The sequence below is a fragment of the Lycium barbarum genome, chromosome 1 (assembly GCF_019175385.1).
Source record: "Lycium barbarum isolate Lr01 chromosome 1, ASM1917538v2, whole genome shotgun sequence".
Taxonomy (NCBI): Eukaryota; Viridiplantae; Streptophyta; class Magnoliopsida; order Solanales; family Solanaceae; genus Lycium; species Lycium barbarum.
In genome coordinates this window covers 155,787,422-155,808,344 of record NC_083337.1, presented here as the reverse complement: position 1 = coordinate 155,808,344, position 20,923 = coordinate 155,787,422, and the positions used below count along the sequence as shown (strand labels likewise).

At 34.1% G+C, this 20,923-nt stretch overlaps 3 protein-coding genes across 3 annotated transcripts; 1 reads left to right on the top strand and 2 right to left on the bottom strand.

Annotated features, from left to right (window-relative positions):
• Nucleotides 1–1,101: 1,101 nt before the first annotated feature.
• On the bottom strand, nucleotides 1,102–2,148 carry LOC132598860 (uncharacterized). Its single transcript, XM_060311993.1, has one exon. It carries the CDS (start codon nucleotides 1,935–1,937, stop codon nucleotides 1,347–1,349), a length of 591 nt encoding a protein of 196 aa, XP_060167976.1. The 5' UTR covers nucleotides 1,938–2,148; the 3' UTR covers nucleotides 1,102–1,346.
• A 2,956-nt stretch (nucleotides 2,149–5,104) lies between these two features.
• Nucleotides 5,105–6,300, top strand: LOC132621511 (uncharacterized). Its single transcript, XM_060335846.1, has 3 exons — nucleotides 5,105–5,380; nucleotides 5,699–5,745; nucleotides 5,842–6,300. Exons 1-3 carry the CDS (start codon nucleotides 5,267–5,269, stop codon nucleotides 6,170–6,172), a joined length of 492 nt encoding a protein of 163 aa, XP_060191829.1. The 5' UTR covers nucleotides 5,105–5,266; the 3' UTR covers nucleotides 6,173–6,300.
• Nucleotides 6,301–7,041: 741 nt separating this feature from the next.
• Nucleotides 7,042–8,520, bottom strand: LOC132621430 (triphosphate tunnel metalloenzyme 3-like). The gene is made up of 2 exons (XM_060335737.1): nucleotides 8,152–8,520; nucleotides 7,042–7,563 (listed from the first exon to the last, which is right to left on the bottom strand). The coding sequence occupies exons 1-2, from the start codon at nucleotides 8,456–8,458 to the stop codon at nucleotides 7,178–7,180; spliced, it is 693 nt and encodes a 230-aa protein (XP_060191720.1). The 5' UTR covers nucleotides 8,459–8,520; the 3' UTR covers nucleotides 7,042–7,177.
• Between the last annotated feature and the right edge of the window lie 12,403 nt (nucleotides 8,521–20,923).

Below are 20,923 nucleotides of genomic sequence, written 5' to 3'. Positions count from 1 at the left end.
GTTCAAGTGCCTGAGAAGAAAATTGTGACAAGTTTAAGGATCTCTATATGTATTAAGCCTTTTGATATAAGAGTGACAAGTTTAAGGATCTCTATATGTATTAAGCCTTTTGATATCTTATATTTTTCTGCGATTTGGTGATTTGGAAGTTGAATTCCAGAATTTTAAGTTGTAACATGAGTGATTTTTGTTCCAGTTCCCTGGAATTTTTTATTAACTATCTATACAGAATTTTGTGTTGGATAATTTGTCAGCTGTTTCTTCTTTTCTTACCCCCCCCCCCCCTTTCAAATCTTATATTATTGGATTTTTTAGTTCACAGATCAAAGAGATGCACTTAAAACATTTTCCCCTTCCCTTTCTTGTAATTTATGAGTATTTTCAAGAAATGGTATACATGAGTATCCTAAGAATATTGCAACCTAGGATGAAAAGCATTTTATTGTATGCTGACATTATTAGGTCATGGACGAATCCCTCACTTCATCCATATGTGTACTTATAAGTTAATTGCAGCCTGTCAATAGCAGTTGTGGATTAGTAACCCGGAAGTAATTTTGTTACAATAATTTGAACCGCACTTATTTGTAAAATATCTTTTACACTGGCAAATGCATAAAAGTTAAAACTATAGATCAATAACTTAGTATCAGTGCTACCAAGGATACGAAAAAGCCAATCAAAATCTGTTTTCTCACAACCTAGGTATTAAAACTATTGATTAAGACAAAAGTAGGAAAACAATTTGAAAAGGTTAAAGAGACCGATCATCGTATCTTATGATACTCTAAAATTATTTAAGTTATTTATTTTATATGTAGAAATTGATTCCTTAATGATATACGTATAATTACTATGCTTACAATAAACAAATTGATAGATGAAACTTTAGAAGTAAACGATCTGCATAATTTCTTCATCAGAGTGTTTTTCTATACAGGAGAAATTTCCTGCTGAATATGAAATGGATAATCTTTTGGTGTATCACTTTTTCACCCTGCTTCAAACTAATGTTTCCAAAGTTAATGATAGAAGTTGGATTCGAATGACACAAACAATTTGTCCCAATCTTCTTGGAATGCTAGAAATTGGATAAAGAGATGGTAAGAAAGATCTAAAATAATGGAGACCATATCATGACCGATAGAGATCCTCATCAAATCAACACAATTAGTGGATTTCTGCTTATCCCATCACTAACACAAAAGTACTGACCAAAATTCCTAATTAAAACACCCAAACCAAACCTGAAAATTAAAAATACAAATAAAAAGATTGGTGGAAGAACCAAAAAGTCATCTCTCACCAATCAAGTTAAGTACAATAAACAGAGAAGCAAGAGAAATTTAAGTTGGTTTCATATTCTGAAACATTGAATCCCACCTGATCTCTTCAACTGCAGAGGAATCCCAATAGTTACCATAATCAACCTCCATTTTCTCATGATCACCACGAAGATCATGAACCATTGGACTCGAGAAACTATTAATTCTTGAACTAGACATGAATATTGGACTACCATTTGTAAGCAACAAAGTACTATTCTGCCTGGCTGGTGCCACAACACTCTTGTTCCTCTTCAGCATTTTTGGTCTCTTCCAAACTCTTGAACTGTAACTTCTTCTTGGCACAATTGCAAGAGCTGATTCCTCGCGACGAATCCACGTCCTAAAATATTTTGAAAAACGTTTCTTGGTACGTTTCATTACCATGAGAAACTTCGACATCGAATTTGGAACGTTTCCTCGTTCTTTCTTGGCAAGTTTGAGAATTTCTAGCCGGTGTTTGGCAATAGAAATGCCCATGCTTTGGAGGAATTCGTGGTTGAAGTAAGGGACATCGTCTTTTTCAAGCTCGTTATGAGCAAATGCTAAGCCATATTCGTAAACAAGAGATGGCTCTAGCTCTGTTTTGGACAGCCAAGAAAACCAATCCATGGGTTTTTGTTGTGTTCTTGAAAGGAAAATAGAGGTGTTTGGAGGTATTTATAAAGTTTAAAGTGAAGACATTGAAGGAAAACAGAAAAGCTAAAGGCTAATGAAGTGTTGAGAAATTTGACTTTGCTTTTTTCCACAGTGTGTGTGTGGCTTTGCTTTGTTGTGGTGGTAGTTGAAACTTGAGAATGACTAAAAGAAAAAGATGGGATTATTGCATATGGCTTGTGGGTCTTGAGTCTTCAAGGTCATGTTCCCTCCAAAATTGGGCAAGTGTGAATTGTGACACTTCAAAAAAGAGTGAAAAATAAGAAATGTTGGAATTATATTGCCATCAATCACGGCGTGGAAAAAGGTTGGATACATGGGGTCACCTGTTTTTTTTTTTTTTTTTTTTTTTAACCTTGCCACTAGCTCTACTCTGCTTTTGCTTTTCCCTTGCCTTTTGCTTAATGGATTAGTTACTCCAAAATGCAAGGAGAACCTTTTCTAATAATACACCTATACCCATTTGCGAAGCCAGAATTTCCGTAACGAGTGTTCAAGGTTTAATATTAATGTATGGAAAGTATTTTTAATCGATATATATAGTATAATTTTTCACATATTCAATATAATTTTCTGATAAAGAGTGTTCAACTAACCTTCTTCACTTGTGGCCACTCCACTGCCTAAACCTCTAAGCAAAAGTGTAGGATTATTTTTTTAATAGTGGTGTCCGAACTAGTTTGATATTTGCTATCTCCTATCCGTGCAAGTATGGAAATTCTACCTCTCTAGTCTAGATATAGATAAATGAAAAGAAATCAACTATGATTTTAATCCCACCTTATTACCTATTACGTCGGTGTGTGCAAACCTCTCAGCAAAAGTTGTGCATTAATTTTCATGTTTAAAGACTTTGATTTCTTTCTTTATGTTTTCCCTCCACTCCTTTGTATGCTTGGAATACAGTTTGGACAAATGGAAAAAAGCTTTTCCAGATCTTTGACTAGAATCTGCTTTCTCCAGAAGGTACAAAAGCGCAGGTTTGAAGTTTGATTATGCATATATTTTGGTTAATGAGGTTTGACTCAAATTAATTTGCAAAGTCAGTTAATTTTAAATTATTATATATTCATGCAAAGTGAATAAAATAGTACTCTGCGCTGGCTGAATTAAATCCTGAATCCATTCATGTCTATAAGTTTGATTTAAACAAAAAAAATTATCATATTTAGCTTGGAGAGGGGAAGAAAAGTTCGAAAACAAGTACTCCACTTGATGACCTCTGAATAAATTCTCTTTAAATGGGAATGAATGATGTTTCATGGGATCGTGACTCACACATAATGTTCCTTTTGAACTTAATCACAGGTTACTACTATAGTTATCATGTGATTTCTTGAAAGATCCCAACAAACAAATCTGCTTTATAAAGTGCACGAAGTAATGATTTGCAATGGTTTGTTCCTAAAGTTACCAACATCTGCATATCATCCTTATTATTTAAACTTGGAATTTGAAAAAATAGGTCACGGATCGGCAAAAACTGGAATCAAATTACTGTTACCCATGTGAAAAAAAGCAACCTTCTCTTTGGAGTTTCTGTCAAAAACAAAAAGCTTGTAGTAATTCTTAACCAAAGGAGATTTTTATGATTTTTTCCTTTCATTCTTTTTCACAAAATTTACATAGGATAAGATTTTAAGTCGCGGGTATTTGCAGGCAAAATAATCCATTTGGAATGCCAGAATTGTTTCTTAAACAAAATATAGGGAAAACAGGAAATAAACAAACGAAACGATCTTTACATTTGTGAAGTCTTTCGGGTTAAATTATGGAGTAATCAAGAGTCAAGGGACTTGCTATAAAATCACGCTTCCACAACTGATTTTTTGCTTAACTGAAATTCAACTAAAGATGTCAAGATTGGTGACAAATTTATTTCAAAGGATGGTTCTTCCAGGGGTCAATTTCAAGTACTATCATTGCACATTCTATTTTTGCTAATAAAAGTTCTCTGGGATCCGGATCCAATCTCGTGAAGGACTATCAAATTTCATTTTCTATATGTAAATTACTAAAAAAAATATAATAAAATACTGCAATGGACGGGAAATTATATAAGATTGGAACTTGGAAGTTGGAATTAGCTTTGTCTCCAAATCTTTTGCTAAAAAAACTAAAAAAATTACTAGAAAAAGCACCTCTTCACTACAAGCAATATAGTAAGAAAGGATTGAGCTTCTTTTGGCTACATTCTAGGAATAATATTTGTATATTGATATTTTAGACAAGTACACCTCAACTGGCTCCTGCAAACACCTAAATATGGTATAAAACAAGAAATGCGGGGGATACACCATCACTAATATGTTTGAGAGATTTGGAAAAAGTATGCAACAATAAAAATGAACTGGGGTAGGGGTGGATTTTGGAGTCAAAAGATATGTTTTATTCATCCAAAAGATAATTTATGAATGAAAATATATAGATTTAAAATCTCAAAAAATGTTAAGTAATACTTATATCGATCCTGTGAGAAACACGTGGATTTTATTATTTTAACATAAATTTGTCTATATACTAGAAGTTTGGTGTGGTTGTTAGAGTCAATTGTTATGCAGTTGACATATTTTGTTCTTCAGTAAGTAATATACTAATGAACATGAGTTTTGAGTCCTAACGCCACAGTGGTGGAGTAATAATTACTTGTTCATTCTTAAATAAAAGTTTCGGATTCAAACCTAGGAAATGAAATTGTCTTTTAGCAAATACTTAACCCTCAAATGAAATTTTTCGACATGAATTCAACTAAATCAGTGCCAGAAAAGATACCAAACACCCCCCGAAAAAAAGAAGAGCTTTGAGTCCTAAGGAAGGTTTATTAAGTGGTTGGTGATGTACAAAACACATGATTTATCCATTAAAAATTTAATGTATGTTGTCCTATATTGTGGTTATTTTTAGAACATTAAAGTATTTTCTGCATATTCCAATAATAAAAGTTAGTAAAGGAATGAACCTACAAACTATATAAACTAGGTACAATTACAAAAATACCAAAAAAAAAAAAAAAAAAAAAAAAAAGAGGAAATCTTTTATCTTTTGGACCGCCTTGGACAGTTGAGGGGACAAGGTAAGATTTGGTCACATGTATTTCTTTTTTTCCCCTTCTAAAATGAAAAGTTTGGTTTTGGACAAAAAAACAGAAGTTGCGTCTTAAAAGCCTAAACCCTACAAACAGCTGCCCCTCCCCAACCATCAGTGACTCAGTGTGGAGCCCTTCTGCACTAACTGCAACTATTACTTCCCAAATCTGAATCTTTCTTACATTTTTTAGGTATTCAATGGATGTGGAGATACTTTCCACCACCAATGTGGGTTTGCAGAGAATGATTTGTTCAGTGGTGCTTGAAACTGCTTTGGCTGCTCAAAAATCTCTTCTTTCTCTTCTCTTCATGGTACATTCTTAACCCTTTAACTCCTAGACCTTTCTCTTAACGCCATTTTAGGTTTCATTGTACTGAAAGTTCAATTCTTTTCTTGGATTGTGTCTGTGTTTGTCTCAATACTACTATGTTACAGCACCTTCTGTAGAAGAATTGTAGTTTATCTTATTGTCAAATGATGTTCTGCTTTGGGAATCTCTAGGAATATACATGTAAAATGTTTGGAGTCAACTTGCTTTATAGTTTTTGTAGTTGGTGTCTTGTTATAACAGTACTATTTTGGTTCCTTTCATTGATAAATATGTGCTAAATCAGATGCCATTTTTTCAGAGTGAATTTCTATGCTTGTACCCTGACCTTGTTGGAGTAGAGAAGAGGTACAGAAAAATTCTGATCTTCCTTGCTTAATTGTATTCCTTTTTGTTTGTCTGTGAGTTTGACAAGTGTTCATTTGATGCCCAATCATATTATAGGTTTCCTTTTGGTGAGCTTAAAAGAGCTACTGTGCCAGATAATGAACCCAAAGATTCAAGTGATACTGAGGATGATGATGATGATGATGAAGATGAAGATGGCGAGGGCACCGATAATGACGAAGATGATGATGAAGAAGGAGGAAGTGATGATGATGATGATGATGAAGAGGATTCTGATGGAGATGATGCTGGGGCAAATGGAAATGGAGGGCATGATGATGATTCCGATGACGAAGATGACGATGAAAATGATGATTCCGATGATGAAGAGGATGATGATGATGACGAGGAAGAAGATAATCAACCACCGTATAAGAAGATAAAATGAGAAGATCATACTACAATTTCCCAATTCCTTAGTTGATAGAAATGATTTGTTTTACAAATTCTATGGTGAAGTTAACCTTTTCTTGTCTGTTCCTACACTAATCAATTAAAAAGTTCTAGCTCTTGGAATGGCTGTTCTTGTTGTCAGTTTATACCAGATTTCTGGCATAGCTCAAAGTGAGGAGATTCTGTATGCTTAAATCTCCCAAATTCCTTAAATTTAGTGGGGTTCATAACAGATGTAAAAGAGCTGGAGTTTGGTGATCCACATTGACCTAACTTCCAATTTAGTCCCTCTGTCGATAAGAATGACATAAAATGGGTTTCAACAAATCCTTTATTCTCAAGACTGATCCTGAATGCAGTGTAAGACTTTTGTCCATCTTCTATCCTAGCTATTCATGGTGTCTTGAACATATTAATCTTCATTCCACATTTTTGACCTTACAGGGCAGACAACTCTTGTCCACCTATGGCTGGTGATACCATTTGAGTTGCACAAGAAGTCCAGAAATCTTATTTTCATTCACTAGAAAAGATCACTTGAAGGGCATTCCCCACATATTGCCCGCCGTAAAGTGTCTAGAATACAGATATAGCCTGGTGTCTTGTATAATCAGTACAACCATGTCTGATAACATCATCTAGCATGGTGTTTAGAGTTGCAGCATTCATAATCAGTCAATAAAGAATCTACATTGGAAATGGCTACTAGTTAATTAGTAAATGAAAAGGATAAATCATTGAAGCTTAAGGCTTGAGCAAAGATAATTGCATATTATCAGCTTTTACAGAGGATCATGCGAAGGTATCCAAATAAAATCTCACTATGAGACTACTAATTCCTAATAAAAGTGATGCTAATCATGGTCAGCATAACAAGGACTGCATCCATAATTCATTTCAGAATTGAACCCATTAGCCTATGTCAATATAAAGTTTTAGAGAATATTCTGCCACAAAGAATACTTCTGAAGTTCTACACAAACATTGTTACTAGTATAACTTACTGAGGCAATTTTCCAGAACGAAAAATGGCAAATTTAGAAACATTAGAGTAGGAATAGTCAATACCATGACTCTTCAAAAACTCCTCCAGCAAATCCTTAGCTCTTTCAGGATCAGAACTCTCACATTCAATCTCATAATTCATTCCAAAATCATAATGTGTTTCATCTAGCTCCAATTTCAATCCATTCCACTCATACACTGCTCTCACATTCCTAAACCCGCCCAAACAAACCAAACCCTTTTCTCCAATTCCATACTCTTCTCTCACCCTTCGTATTATCCTCGAAGAATCGAGCAACACCAGCCGCCACGGTTCTGAAACACACGCCCGGCCAATGGAAGGGTCAATGGGTTCTTCATCTTCTTCAATACGACTGATACCTGTTGGCAAAAATGATTCAAAGCTGTAAAAAAATCAAAATTGATTAGGATTTATTGTCAAATTCATATAGGAATAGGTTTTCCTGTTTTGAGTTAAATAGATTTCATACAATTATAAATAGGATTGCTAATAGGGGTGATGCAATTTGAAGAAATGACCTTAAATCTAAGTGAACTGACCCTAATCGAATTGTTTGGGATTCAGAAGTGGAAGAAATCATTTTTTACTTACTAATAGTGGTCAAATTGGCATATTAAGAAGTCACGGCCCTATTGCCACAGATGTAGATATAGGGATTTTGAGAATACCTGCAGAGAAGGGTAATGACATTGATCCACAAGAAGCTCAGCAAACTCTTGAAATAGCCGAAGCTAATATGAAAAAGGCTGAAGGACGGAGATAAAAAATTGAGACAAATCTAGCTATCCGACAAGCTAGAATGCTGGTGGAGGCTATCAATTCGATTTCATAACTAGTTGGGTACGTTTGAATAATAACAAGAAGTTGTCTTTCTAATCCTATTTAGATTCTGTCAGGTGAATACAGAGATTTATGAGTTTATAAATAAATATTTTTGCTTTCAATACCGTTTGAAATGAGGGGTTTAGCCTTGAGGGAGATAATGCATTGGGCATCGACATCGTAGAAGCGGAGACGGAGTACGGCGAGTTTGGAGGAGAGTTCGGAGTTGGGTCCATCAAAGAAGATGTTCTCTTGGGCGTGAGTCTTGAGATGGTATGGTGACAGAATTGAGGAGACACGTTGGTGAGTAACGGCGTTTGGTAAACGGAGTTTCACTTCTACTTCCATTGAGTTTGTGGGGTTAGGAGCTGTGGAATGTGGGGATTTGCAGAGTGATGAAATTCGTGATGTTAAAGAAGAAAGGCCATGCATTGGCCACAGATTGGATTAAAAAGTTGGGGTAGTCTGCCCGTAGAATTTCGTTTTTAGGCGGTCAAAAAAAAATTATATACATTTTTATAGTAACTTAAAAACTTATCCTTTTATCCTAAATGGTTTACGGCTACATAGATATTTATAATTTATTTTTGATCATAAATTTCAATTTTTTTTTTAAAATTTTGCGACGGAGGGAGTAAAAGCTTGAATGAGTGGTTTGATTCTTTTGGGAAGAGTCTTTCATCTCATTTGTCTTATCCGGGGAAGAGTGCAGAAATAGAGGTATTTATTAGGATCCTTGGTGGAGGTTTATAAAGTTAAACTTTAACCACCTCAAAATCAATTTCAGACTAATTAGGCTGAAGTTGAGAATTGCTTGGTTGAAAATATAAAGTGCAAATATTAAGAGCTCGTTTGGATTGGCTTATAAGTTGCTTATAAGCTGTTTTCAGCTTTTTTCAGTGTTTGGCTGGCCAGTTTAAAGTCATTTTATGCTTAAAATAAGCTTAAAAAAATAATTGGGCCCATTTGACTTAGCTTATCTAAAGCAGCTTATAAGCTGAAAACAACTTATAAGCCCAAAAAAAAAAAAAAATAGCCTACCCAACTTATTTTTTTTAACTTATAAGTTGTTTGCAGCTTATAGGTATAAGCCCATCCTAAGATCAGAAGTTTAGAATTATCAAACCTAACTATCTAAAGTTTAACATATTGAGCGTGCAATTTGAACATTTGGATTTAAAATTACGCTTGGGAGTCCTCAATTTCAGACTCCTATGTTTGAAAGTTTAAAAATTTTCAATCCAAAAAATTTGAAGTCCAAGACTTCAAAGCTCAACTTAAGACCCTAAAATATCTGAAGTGGGGTTAAAGAATATGCCTATTGAATATGTTATATAGGTATAAGCCCATCCTAAGATCAGAAGTTTAGAATTATCAAACCTAACTATCTAAAGTTTAACATATTGAGCGTGCAATTTGAACATTTGGATTTAAAATTACGCTTGGGAGTCCTCAATTTCAGACTCCTATGTTTGAAAGTTTAAAAATTTTCAATCCAAAAAATTTGAAGTCCAAGACTTCAAAGCTCAACTTAAGACCCTAAAATATCTGAAGTGGGGTTAAAGAATATGCCTATTGAATATGTTATAACAATATACTACTCCTTTTCATAAACTTAATAAAATGATGTTACAAATTTATAGTAATTGATAACTCGATCTTAAGTTTGTTACACCGGCTAAATCTATATAATCTATATCTAATATAAAGCTATGCATAGATAATGTGATGTGACACCTCTCTATGGCCAACATTGGTATTTATTCTTTTTCTCACTTTTTTTAATATTATTTTCCTTTTTTTTTTCATTTATGTGCTATATTAAAAAAAACTCAAAGTCACTGTTTAATTAAATCTCTTAATTACGTGATCTGATGTTAATTAGCTTAGTCTTTCAGTTTATACGTTTTTGTATTCCAATCTAATGGAGCACTCACGTTTGAAAATTGTATTCATTTGTCTTAACATTCTATTAATTAAGAATGGCATTTATTATTCTTAATATATTATTAAGAGTGATTACTTCTATTGTGATCGGTATCTTTTTATTTTCAAGTTTTGTTGAACAAGAAAATGTCGCATTTCTGGTAATAAAACATGAGCAGAGTTTTGAATCAAATTTGCTCCAGGTATGAAATTTTTAAAGGATTACCTAGAGTGTATGAATGGAATGTTTATCTTTGTTTTTTCTTTATTAGATATCTTTGTTTTGACATGCTCAACACAATTTCTTTGTTGGAAACTAGCTGAATGATATAATTCCTCCCCATTCTGTCCCTTACTTCATCTTTTATAGGTTGTTCGAACAATTGTTACTTATTGTGTTGTTATTTTAGGTATAATATATGTTTTGACTGTTATTTAAGATTTTATTGTATTGTATTGTATTGTGTTGTATTGTGAATGATGAAAATACCCATTTTATATAACAATCAATTAGTGCGATTCAGTGAATTCGTATTTCTACTTTCCATTATGGCCTTACTTACTATGAGCCCGTTTGGATTGGCTTACAGCTTAAAGCTGTTTGCAGCTTATAAGCTGAAAAAAATAAGTTGGGGTAGTCCAACTTATTTTTTTTGGCTTATAAGCTGTTTTCAGCTTATAAGCTGCTTTAGATAAACTAAGTCAAATGGGTCCAATTATTTTTTTGAGCTTATTTTAAGCATAAAATGACTTTAAGCTGGCCAGCCAAACACTCAAAAAAGCTGAAAATAACTTATAAGCCAACTTATAAGCCAATCCAAACGGGCTCTATGTCATAGTTTATTTTACCCTTTATCCTAATTATATACTTAAGTACTCTACCATATATTTTATTTCTCTTTCTTATTATGCCCTTACTTTTATTCTCTTTTCCATTGGACTTGTGTTTGCCATTGTTTTGTATTATGCCCTTTTGTCTTTGTAGGTAAATTTCTTAACATCTCATCATGGAGAGCACTCTGAAATATCATGTATCTATGCATGGATGGATTTGGTTTACAACAGAATGGTTGAGGTGGGGTATATTTTTTTTAAAATGTATTCAATTTTTTTTGGTTTTAATTTATGAAACAATGTTGTATTATAAGATATCTACAATCTTTACATGGTGTTATAGTTTTAATGCCTTTTATTTTCCCGCTTTAAATTTATTCAATTTGAAGAAGTAATCTTTTAGAATTTCAGTTATTTTAGCTGAAGTGCCGGAGCTTAGATGTTCCGTATGTGTATTATGTTTGATAGAGTCATTTGCTCTTTTACTAGAGATATCATTCTGACGATTTTTTTCTTGAATCACTCCCTAGAATCTTTGTTTTGTCAGTCTACCTTTATTAATATTCAACTGATGAGGTATACAATATTCACCTTGGCACTCTTTCTAATTACTAATATCAAGACCATTTTAATTGGGTTGCATATTTAATCTTAAGAAACTAAGAATAAGTGTTAACGATTTGTGGAATGAAACAAAATGCTAACAAAAAGTCCTTAGGAGAAGAAGATAAAAAGGCACATAACCATTTCCCCTAGATTATTAAGTTACCATTGTCCCTCTTTCTCCTTATTTTTTAACTAGCGTAAGTTTCCGCGCTTTGCGCGGTCGAGAACGAAAGTTGAATATTAAAATAAATATTTAACTCAATCTTTACTAATAGAACATCTTTTTAGAATTCTATCATTTTTTTCATGATTCTTTAATTTCCTATATATAGTTTATTTGATAGAAATTACACGTTAAATATGAAAACGCATTTAAATCAGTAAGTATGAACCTGAATAAGGAAAAAAGGAAATAAAAAGAATAATGAGAAGGAGAAAAAATGGTACTTTCTCCATTTCAATTTGTTTGACTCAATACAAAGTTTTAAAAGAAACGAATTTTTTTAAAATTTGTGATCTTAAATATACTATACTATTTGTGTGTCTATAAGACGTTTGATGCTTGTGATCTTAAAATGTAATATTTATATGATTATAAAAGTTTTTCAGTAATAGTAGAATGGACTAAAAGTAAAATAGTACGAACAAAAATGAAACAGAGAGAATAAGATTAAGGAAAATTGTATTTCTTTCAAATAAAACTTACAGAAAAAATATATGATAGAAGAAAATTAATAGACAAAGAAAACAAATGAAAATAAGAGAGAGTACGACGAAATTGTCTTGCAAACTCTCTGATTAATTGATTATAGAGAAGCTATGTGAAATTATGAGAACAGAGGAGGCATAAATGTTTGAAACTCATACTATATGTAATAAGTAGACTAATATAATTTGTTAAGACTAATTGTTTTAAATTATATTGCTCCAATTATTTAATTAAATTGTTGAAGTATATATATGAATAATTAAATTTTTCCATAAACATCACATTTGTTTTAGTTATTCTTTAATATGTGTCTAAACGGCACAATCCACAGCACAAAGAGAAAGCATCAAATATCAAATAACATTAGAACTTACACAACCTATACAAAATCAGTTGTCAAATAAATATAGAAAAGGAAATTTAAACAAATTAGTCATAATAAAGAAGAAATCAACCCTTTAAAAATGCAAAAGGGAACAACCCTTTAAAAAAAGCAAAAATATGAGAATACAATAGGCTAAGAAAGTTTTTGTGTTCGTAGTATTAGAGAAAACATCAAATATCACATCCTATCACATTTACAAAATAAACCTGTGCAAAATCATATATGGAAGGACTATTACAACAAAAGAAATTAAAAATACCTGAAAAGCGATTGAGAGAAAAACAAATTATTATTAGCCATAAAGACACTTAACCGTAGCAGAGAGTACGTAAAAGAGAACATGTGAATGAAACAGACATGAGTTCCAGATAGTATTCGACTATTAAGGAACACGTCTCTAAACCATAAAAAAAAAAAGCAATATATTCGCTATATATCAATCAAGTGAATAACCAGATTACCCGAGTTACGGAAGAACCTTTTGTATACTAATTTCACATTTTGTTTGCATTCTCAAGCTTTTAACCGTAAACTATTAAAAGAAAGGAAGATGAACAAAATTTGAGTAGATGCTAGAACTAAGAAAAAAAAAAAAAGGTGCATAATAAATGATCACTAAATCACTAAATTAACGATAATGAGTTTTGGGCTTCTAAACTGAAAAAGAGATGGGTAATTAGGAGAATGTAATTAAGGAATATTTTTTAGATTTTTTAATAAATCATATAAATAGGAAAATTAAGAAAATATCAAAAATTTGAGAAAAAAGATAAATGCCATTCTTGGCTTTAGAGGCATGCCACATCACCTCTCTTATGCCTAGCTTTATTATATATATAGATTTTATATATGTTTTTTAATTCAAGTATATATATCAGTTTAAGTGGGTTGTTTCATATTTAACTTGAATATCTTTCGGTAAAAAATACAACAACAACAACAACCCAATGATCTTTCGGTAAAAAATATTTATAAATAATTTTAAAGAATCGCAAAAGGATGCTTTATTAGTAAAGATTTTTTTTTATGATTGCGCAAAGTGCGGACAAGTATACTAGTAAATATATAAAAGCAGAACATAAGCCCGCTGATGTTGCGCTCTAATATATCAGTATACTTATTTATCTTTTCTCTCAATTTTTTGCCATTTTCCTTATTTATAAAAACTTTCTGCGCTTTACTGAAAAAAACAACAGTAGCGTCTGTTAACTAATATAACTGAAGAAAAAGGAAAAGTTGTGTCTTCATTGTTATTGCCCCAGCCAAGATTGCTCTTCCTTCCTTCAGGATTGATATATATCATTGATTGTTTTACATAATTGCTATAAAAATGAGCAACACTCCGCTCCAAAACGAGAAATCCGATTCTTAATACCAAAACCTAGAGTTTGTTCTTTTACACTGTAACCATCAATTACTCTCTCAAATGTAAAGAATATCTTTTCTACAAGGTTCTCTTGAAAAGTGTAAATATTTTCTTCCGCCGGTTATTCTTAATTTCCTTAGCCTCTAAATCTATGCTCTTCTCCTACTTCTTGCACAAGCCTACAGTTATCTTTTCTCCGTTTTCTTTTGATGCTCCTTCCGAGCAGTTGAGACAAAGCCATCATAATCACCATTTGAATCACATTTGGTCCAGGTAAACATTCAACTACTATCCCGAGTAATGGATTTAATTAGTTTTTCATGGATGGAACATATCTCTTTGTTTTGTTATATGAATTTGATCTGTCATGATAGCAAAAAATATTTCTTTGTTGTCTGTTTATGCCAATCTGTTTGTGCTTGATATTTATCCACTTCTAAACAACAGTCAAATGACACTAAGTATATGTTGTCTCATAATTTAAAATAAAGTGTTATCTACATCAAATCAGGGAGAAGATAAAAAAATGGATTAACATTAAGAGGAAAACCCAAAGAAGTAGAAAAGGGAATGTCTTTTAGGTTTTTATTACAAGTATTTGGATTTTTCGGTTTCAGCGTTAACACTCAAAACTTTTTTGCAGATTAACAGTGACGAAAATAACAATGGTAGACAGCATTGCTCCTTTAATTCTCCTTTCAGTTATGTTTATGATATTCCTTACACACATATTTACCATGAAAAAGGTAAGATGTTTTATTTAGTTCAATTCAATCATTGTTTATGCAATTAATTTTGAAAATTAGCAATTCAATGCGATTTGAGTATGTGTTATTGTAAACAACAGTTTTGTTTTGTCTAGAGAATAAGAAGTTTGGGTCCATGAAAGTTATTATGATCCCCAAATTTATCACAACAAATGTATGCCTATTATAATAGAGGTGTTAATGCATCAGCTTCGCGCAAGATGGCCATGTAATTGCTGTGTAGTATATGTCAGACTTCTTCCCTTATTTTCCCCTTATTTAGTAACATACTAGATAATTTGCCCGCGCGAGTGACCTCATTAAACTTACAAATAATCCTTCCTAATAGTCCAATATTAAAATAACGAAAACATAGATTCTTGTAAAAACTAAAATATTAAGAATATTCCAACATAAATTAAAAGATTTGACAGTGTCACATATCTGAAGAACCTTAATTAATGGTTGCAAAAGTCTTCATCTTTGATCAATTTCATCTTCTACATATTCTCCGATTTAAACCAAGCAAAAATAAATAAATATGTAAGCTTAGCAATTAGAACTTTTTATGGAGACTTCTAAGAAATGTCACATAACTTTGCTGGACACAAATTTGAAGTGCAAGCCTTACTAACACCAGAAATCCTACTGTCACGGCCATAAAAAGAGAAAATGAATCAGTTCTAAATGGGTTCATCACGTTGCCAGAAAATGATCCTAAGCTACAGGATGTTTAAATAATATCAAGAAAATACAACCAATTTGCAGAAAGGAAGGGAATTGTTACGAACTTCTATACTACGACCATTTGTTATCCTCATTAGTTTCAATCCTTCATTGCACTCACCACTCTTCGTGTGCAACTATTCTTTACTTTGCGAAAATCATCCTCCATTTCTGGCTGTTCTGTTTTAAAAGGCCTGCCAGAATCTGCGTGTCATGTCTTTAGGAAGCCCTCTTCATTGAATTTCAGGTTCATTCTCAATACATTCTGTATTAGAGCATTCTTGCGCTTACTCACTAACGTGTCTATCAGTTACTACAACCATATCTCTCCTAACACTATAAGTGGGATTTCTATATAAACTTGCGTATTCTCTAGCTTTGACATCAAAATCTGCACAAATGCATGCTGATGGGTTTTCATGAAATACTCCCCTGGCTTTACCTCCATTGGCTGGCCCATGAAACCTATTTGAGATCGAACTTGTGAGGCAAACTCTTCCAATCTCATGTTATTTCGATTAAGGAACAACTCTTCGCATATGGGCGGATAGTTGGCTTGTCATCGATATATCTCCTGAAACACGAAAGGATTTTTAAGAAGTTTGCCCTTTCCGGAGAAACAGACAAATAAATGAAGTAACATGGTATTTGGATAAAGAATAGGGCAAAGCAAAACTTTTGAAGAAGACCATTGTCTCAAAATTATTTTATAAGACAGAAAATCATGAAGTCAATTAACTGATTTTGGTTGAAAACATCCAACAACTTACATTCTTCCAACAAGCATTCTTTCCATATTACCATAGTTATTGGATATAAAATCATCACTCTCAATGTAATCTAAAGCAGCCATCCTTGAAGAGAAGGAAGAGAATGGTGCCAATTCCTCCTTGCTGGCAATTTATGTCAAAGAATAAGTACCATATTAACTATAAGTAGGGGTAATGTAAAGACTAATGGTTACTTACTGAAATAGGCAGTGACTCACATTTAACATTTTCTACCTCTTTCGTATTTTACCTAGTTGTCTCCTTTCCTTGTATCCTCCTCCATAATAGCATCCGGAGAATGCAAGCATATCCGGTTCCAACCTGGCACACGGTAAATTTGGCAGGAGCCTACTCACATAGACATCATCAAGAAGATATGCAACCAACTTGCGATTTATAACGATAATGCAATTAATAGTCCCTGAGTAATATATAGTTTATAATGCAATTTCGTTCAAACTACAGCTATATAAATACCTGTTCAATGTAAGTGATGATGCTTTCTCCTGTTAACTTTCTTGAATTGAGCCGTATAAATACCAAAACGTTTAATGAATTGAGCTTACCGTCCATAAACGACCAACCATCACAGGAGAAGTAAGGTGTAAGCCTTCTTGATTGAAAGGTTCAGATTTGCAAGAATTTGAATCGTTCCATTGTAGAATTCCAAGTTGCTTTCCATTATCAATCTGAACAATATCACAACATACGAAGAGATTGGGCTAATCAAAATGGATTTAAGTTTAATTTTATAGATATCAATTAAAATCCAATGAACCTATGTAATTTGTAGTATAACAGATTCTACAGAAAAGTTGTATAATTGACCTCACCATTATCAAAAGAATTGTTATTGACACCATCATTATCAAACAAAAGATTACAACAAAAGGTATCTTACCATAAAGTGGGAGGCGCTTGGACGTTCAAACCTACATTGTCAATCATCATATTGATAGTGACAAAGACTAACCAGGAAAAACAATTTTTCAAGAAAAATTGGGTATTTTCAGATCGGTATAGCTTTCTCTCTATTCGATTTTGTTGTCTGTGTTTTTGATAGAACAAACGGAGGAGTCGAAGGGTTTTGCAAAGGAGAAAATGTTGCACTATTGAAAATCTAATTTTCACCAGCATTAATCATACCAATGTTTACTTTCTCTTGGAATTAAAAAAATGATATACAAAGAAATTTTGCAACATCATTTGTTTATTCTTATCGTATCATTTCCTCGTACAGTGGTGTAGATAAAGAATGAGGCGCGCAACAGTAAGAAGTACATACCAGTTACTTTGTCTGTTAACTTGATCAAATTCGATGGTCTTATCAACGATTCAATTATTACTCTTGGCAGTGCTGTAGCGGGATATAGATTTGCATAGACGGTGGTCAATTATTTTCGAGAGTAAAAGTGGGAGAATGATTATGCATACAATGTCCCTCTTGCTTTCATTTTTGCTCATAAAGTATGTGTATATTATGACTCACAAGTGGTGCCAATACCCAGTACTTCATCCGACACAAATTATTTAAAAAAAATTAGCAGAATATCCTAGCTATGATAACTTCTCATGAATGAAGAGGGGAAAAAAGCAAAGCCTCGTGATGAAGTTTAAACATCAATGTAAGCGTATATAGTATAGTGAATTTTGACTGAAAAAAAATATATTAACGGGGAAAACAAAGTTGGGGAAAGAGTAGCTTGAAGTTTCGGAGCCAAGTCCATGGGCATTCAGAGAGAGTGGCAGGTTTGGGCACTCAAATATGGGGCAGTAGTGACTCAGAGCCTTGTTCAGAGATGATGGGGCTGTTTTGGGTATGCGGGACAAAAATGTAAGAGGAGAAAGGAAATCAGAGCGATTAAGGCGTTACCGTAGCGAGCGAGTGGGAGGAAGCAGAGAAGATTAAGGCGTTTTCAAAAGACTTTTACAGCTTGTTTGGATGGTTGTTACCTATTGTATTGTAATGTGTTGTTAGTTTAAATACAATATTTATTTTGATTATCAATTTAATTTTAATGTATTGTTAAATCTGTTGTTACGTAACGACGAAAAGTCTCATTTTATATAACAACCGATTTAGTGTTATTGCGTCGTTACCTTATCTTTTCCTCTCATTTTGATTATCTAATAATTCTATTATATCATTTACCCTACCTTTTTGAGGTAGCTCTATCCGGTACCCTACTTTTCTTGTAAGTTTATCCTTTAGATCGCTTATGTGTGAGATTATGTAACGACGGAAAACGATACAATCTATCCAAGTGTTAATCAAAACAATACAATACGATATAATACAACACATTACAATACAATATGATACATTATGAAACAATATGTAACAACCATCCAAACAAAGTGTTACATTAAACTAAAAAGAGGGCAGGCGTGCGAGCAAAAAAGAGGAGGGCAAGGAGTGACGCTTCGGTAAAATTTTTAAGCGAAGGGGCACCTTTCTTTTTAATAAAAATTTGAGTTAAATGGGATTAACTATCAAAAAATTGTGTAAAAATAGATAAATACTATTTCTGAGTTTTAGTTGCGCCACATCACCGGGCTGATGTCCCTGCTTTATATATTTATATAGATATAGATGTTTGAGTGAAATTATCTCAAAGTCATTGTCCATAAAGTGAAGGTTCGTCATACCAGGGTCATATTGTCGGTAACCTGAAGACTTGCCATGTACTGCCTGATCACCCCTCCTTAATATTTCTTCGGGCTACCTCTACCTCTCCTCCAGCCCTCCATTGACAACCTCTCATATCTCCTTACCGGGGGCATCTATATCTCTCTGTTGGACATGTCTAAACCATCTCACTATCGTCTCCCCCATCTTGTCTATCACAGAGGCTACTCCCACCTTGTCCTGAATATCTTTATTTTTGACCATATCTCTCCGAGTAAGCCCACACATCCATCTCAACTTCCTCATTTCCGCAACTTTCATCTTCTAGACATGAGAGTTATTGACTGGCCAACACTCTGCTCCATACAACGCCGGTCTAACCACAATTCTGTAGAACTTCTCTTTAAGTCTTGGTGGTACCTTCTTGTCACATAGGACACTAGATGTGAGGCTCCATCTCAACCACCCTACTCCAATAAGATGTGTAACATCCTTGTCAATCTCTCCATTATCTTGGATTATAGCTCCAAGGTACTTGAAACTCCCTCTCTTTGTGAGAACTTGTGAGTCCAACTTCACTACCACGTCAGCCTCACTTGTCACCACACTGAACTTGCACTCCACATACTTTGTCTTCGTCTTACTCAACCTGAACCCTTTAGGCTCCAGGACCTGTCTTCAAACATCCAACCCGCCGTTCACCTGGCCCTGTGTCTCTTGGTCTATACAATTTCATTTGCAAATAACATGCACCACGACACCTCCCCTTGAATGTGAATCATCAATACATCCAATGCTAAAGTAAATAAAAATGGGCTAAGGGCTGATCTCTGATGCAAACCATCACGAATGGAAAGTGTCCAGAATCTTTTCCCACTGTCCTTACCTAGGTCTTAGCTCTATCATACATATCCTTGATAGCCCTAATGTATGATACCGGACTCCCTCTAACCTCCAAACATCTCCAGAGGACTTCTCTTGGGGCTTTGTCGTAATCTTTCTCTAAGTCAATAAACACCATATGCAAGTCCATCTCCTTTCCTGTACTGCTCCACCAATCTCCTTATAAACGAATGGCTTCCGTAGTCTATCATCCAACATGAATTCGAACTGGTTCTCATAAATAGACACTCTCTTCCTCAACTTCAACTCCACAACCCTCTCCCAAACTTTTATGGGGTGGCTCAGCAACTTGATACCCCTATAGTTGTTGCAGTTTTGGATATCAACCTTATTCTTGTACAACGGAATCATTGTACTCAACCTCCACTCTTCGAGCATCTTTGTCGTCCTAAACATGACATTAAACAACCCAGTCAACCACTCCAAACCTGCTCTACCCGCACTCTTTCAAAATTCCACTGGAATCTCGTTTGACCCAACTGCTTTACGCCTACTCATCCTACGCATAGCCCCCTCAACCTCATCAACCTTAATACCCCTGCAATACCTAAAATCACCACGACTCTCAGAGTGTTTCGAATAACCTACCACGATACTCCTATCCCCCTCTTCATTCAAAAGTCTGTGGAAGTAGGTCTGCTACCTTCGTCTAATATGTTCTTATGCCACCTATACATTTCCCTAGTCATCTTTGATGCACTTCACTAAGTCCAGGTCACGGGCCTTCCTCTCTCTCTCTCTCTTTCTTTGTTTAACCCATATAGCTTCATGTCCCCGCCTTTGTCCCCTAACTCTTCGTACAAACTTTCAAATGCCGTTGTCTTCGCTGCTGTAACTGCTAACTTTGCCTCCTTCCTTGCCGCTTTGTACTGCTCCCTGTTCTCTCTTTTCTCTTTCTCGTCTTTAATTTCCAGTAGCTTCAAGTACGCCACCTTCTTCGCTCTCACTTTCCCTTGTACCTCCTCATTCCACCACCAACCACATTTATGCCTACCAGAGATACCCTTTCGTGAGATTCTCACATAGAATAACCTTGCGGTCCGTACATAAACCTATATCACTCTTCCGAAAGAGTAGTTTGTCGATCTGAGTCCTGGCTACCACACTCTGAAAGGTGAGCCAGTGCTCCTCCCACTTTTGAAAACTCGCGTTAGCTATGACCAACTCAAAAGCTTTAGCGAAATCTAAAATGAATTTCCACCTTCGTTTCTATCTCCAAAACCGAAACCACCATGTACATCATCATATCCCTTAGACTCCTTCCCGATGTGACCATTGAAGTCACCCCCTAGGAGTA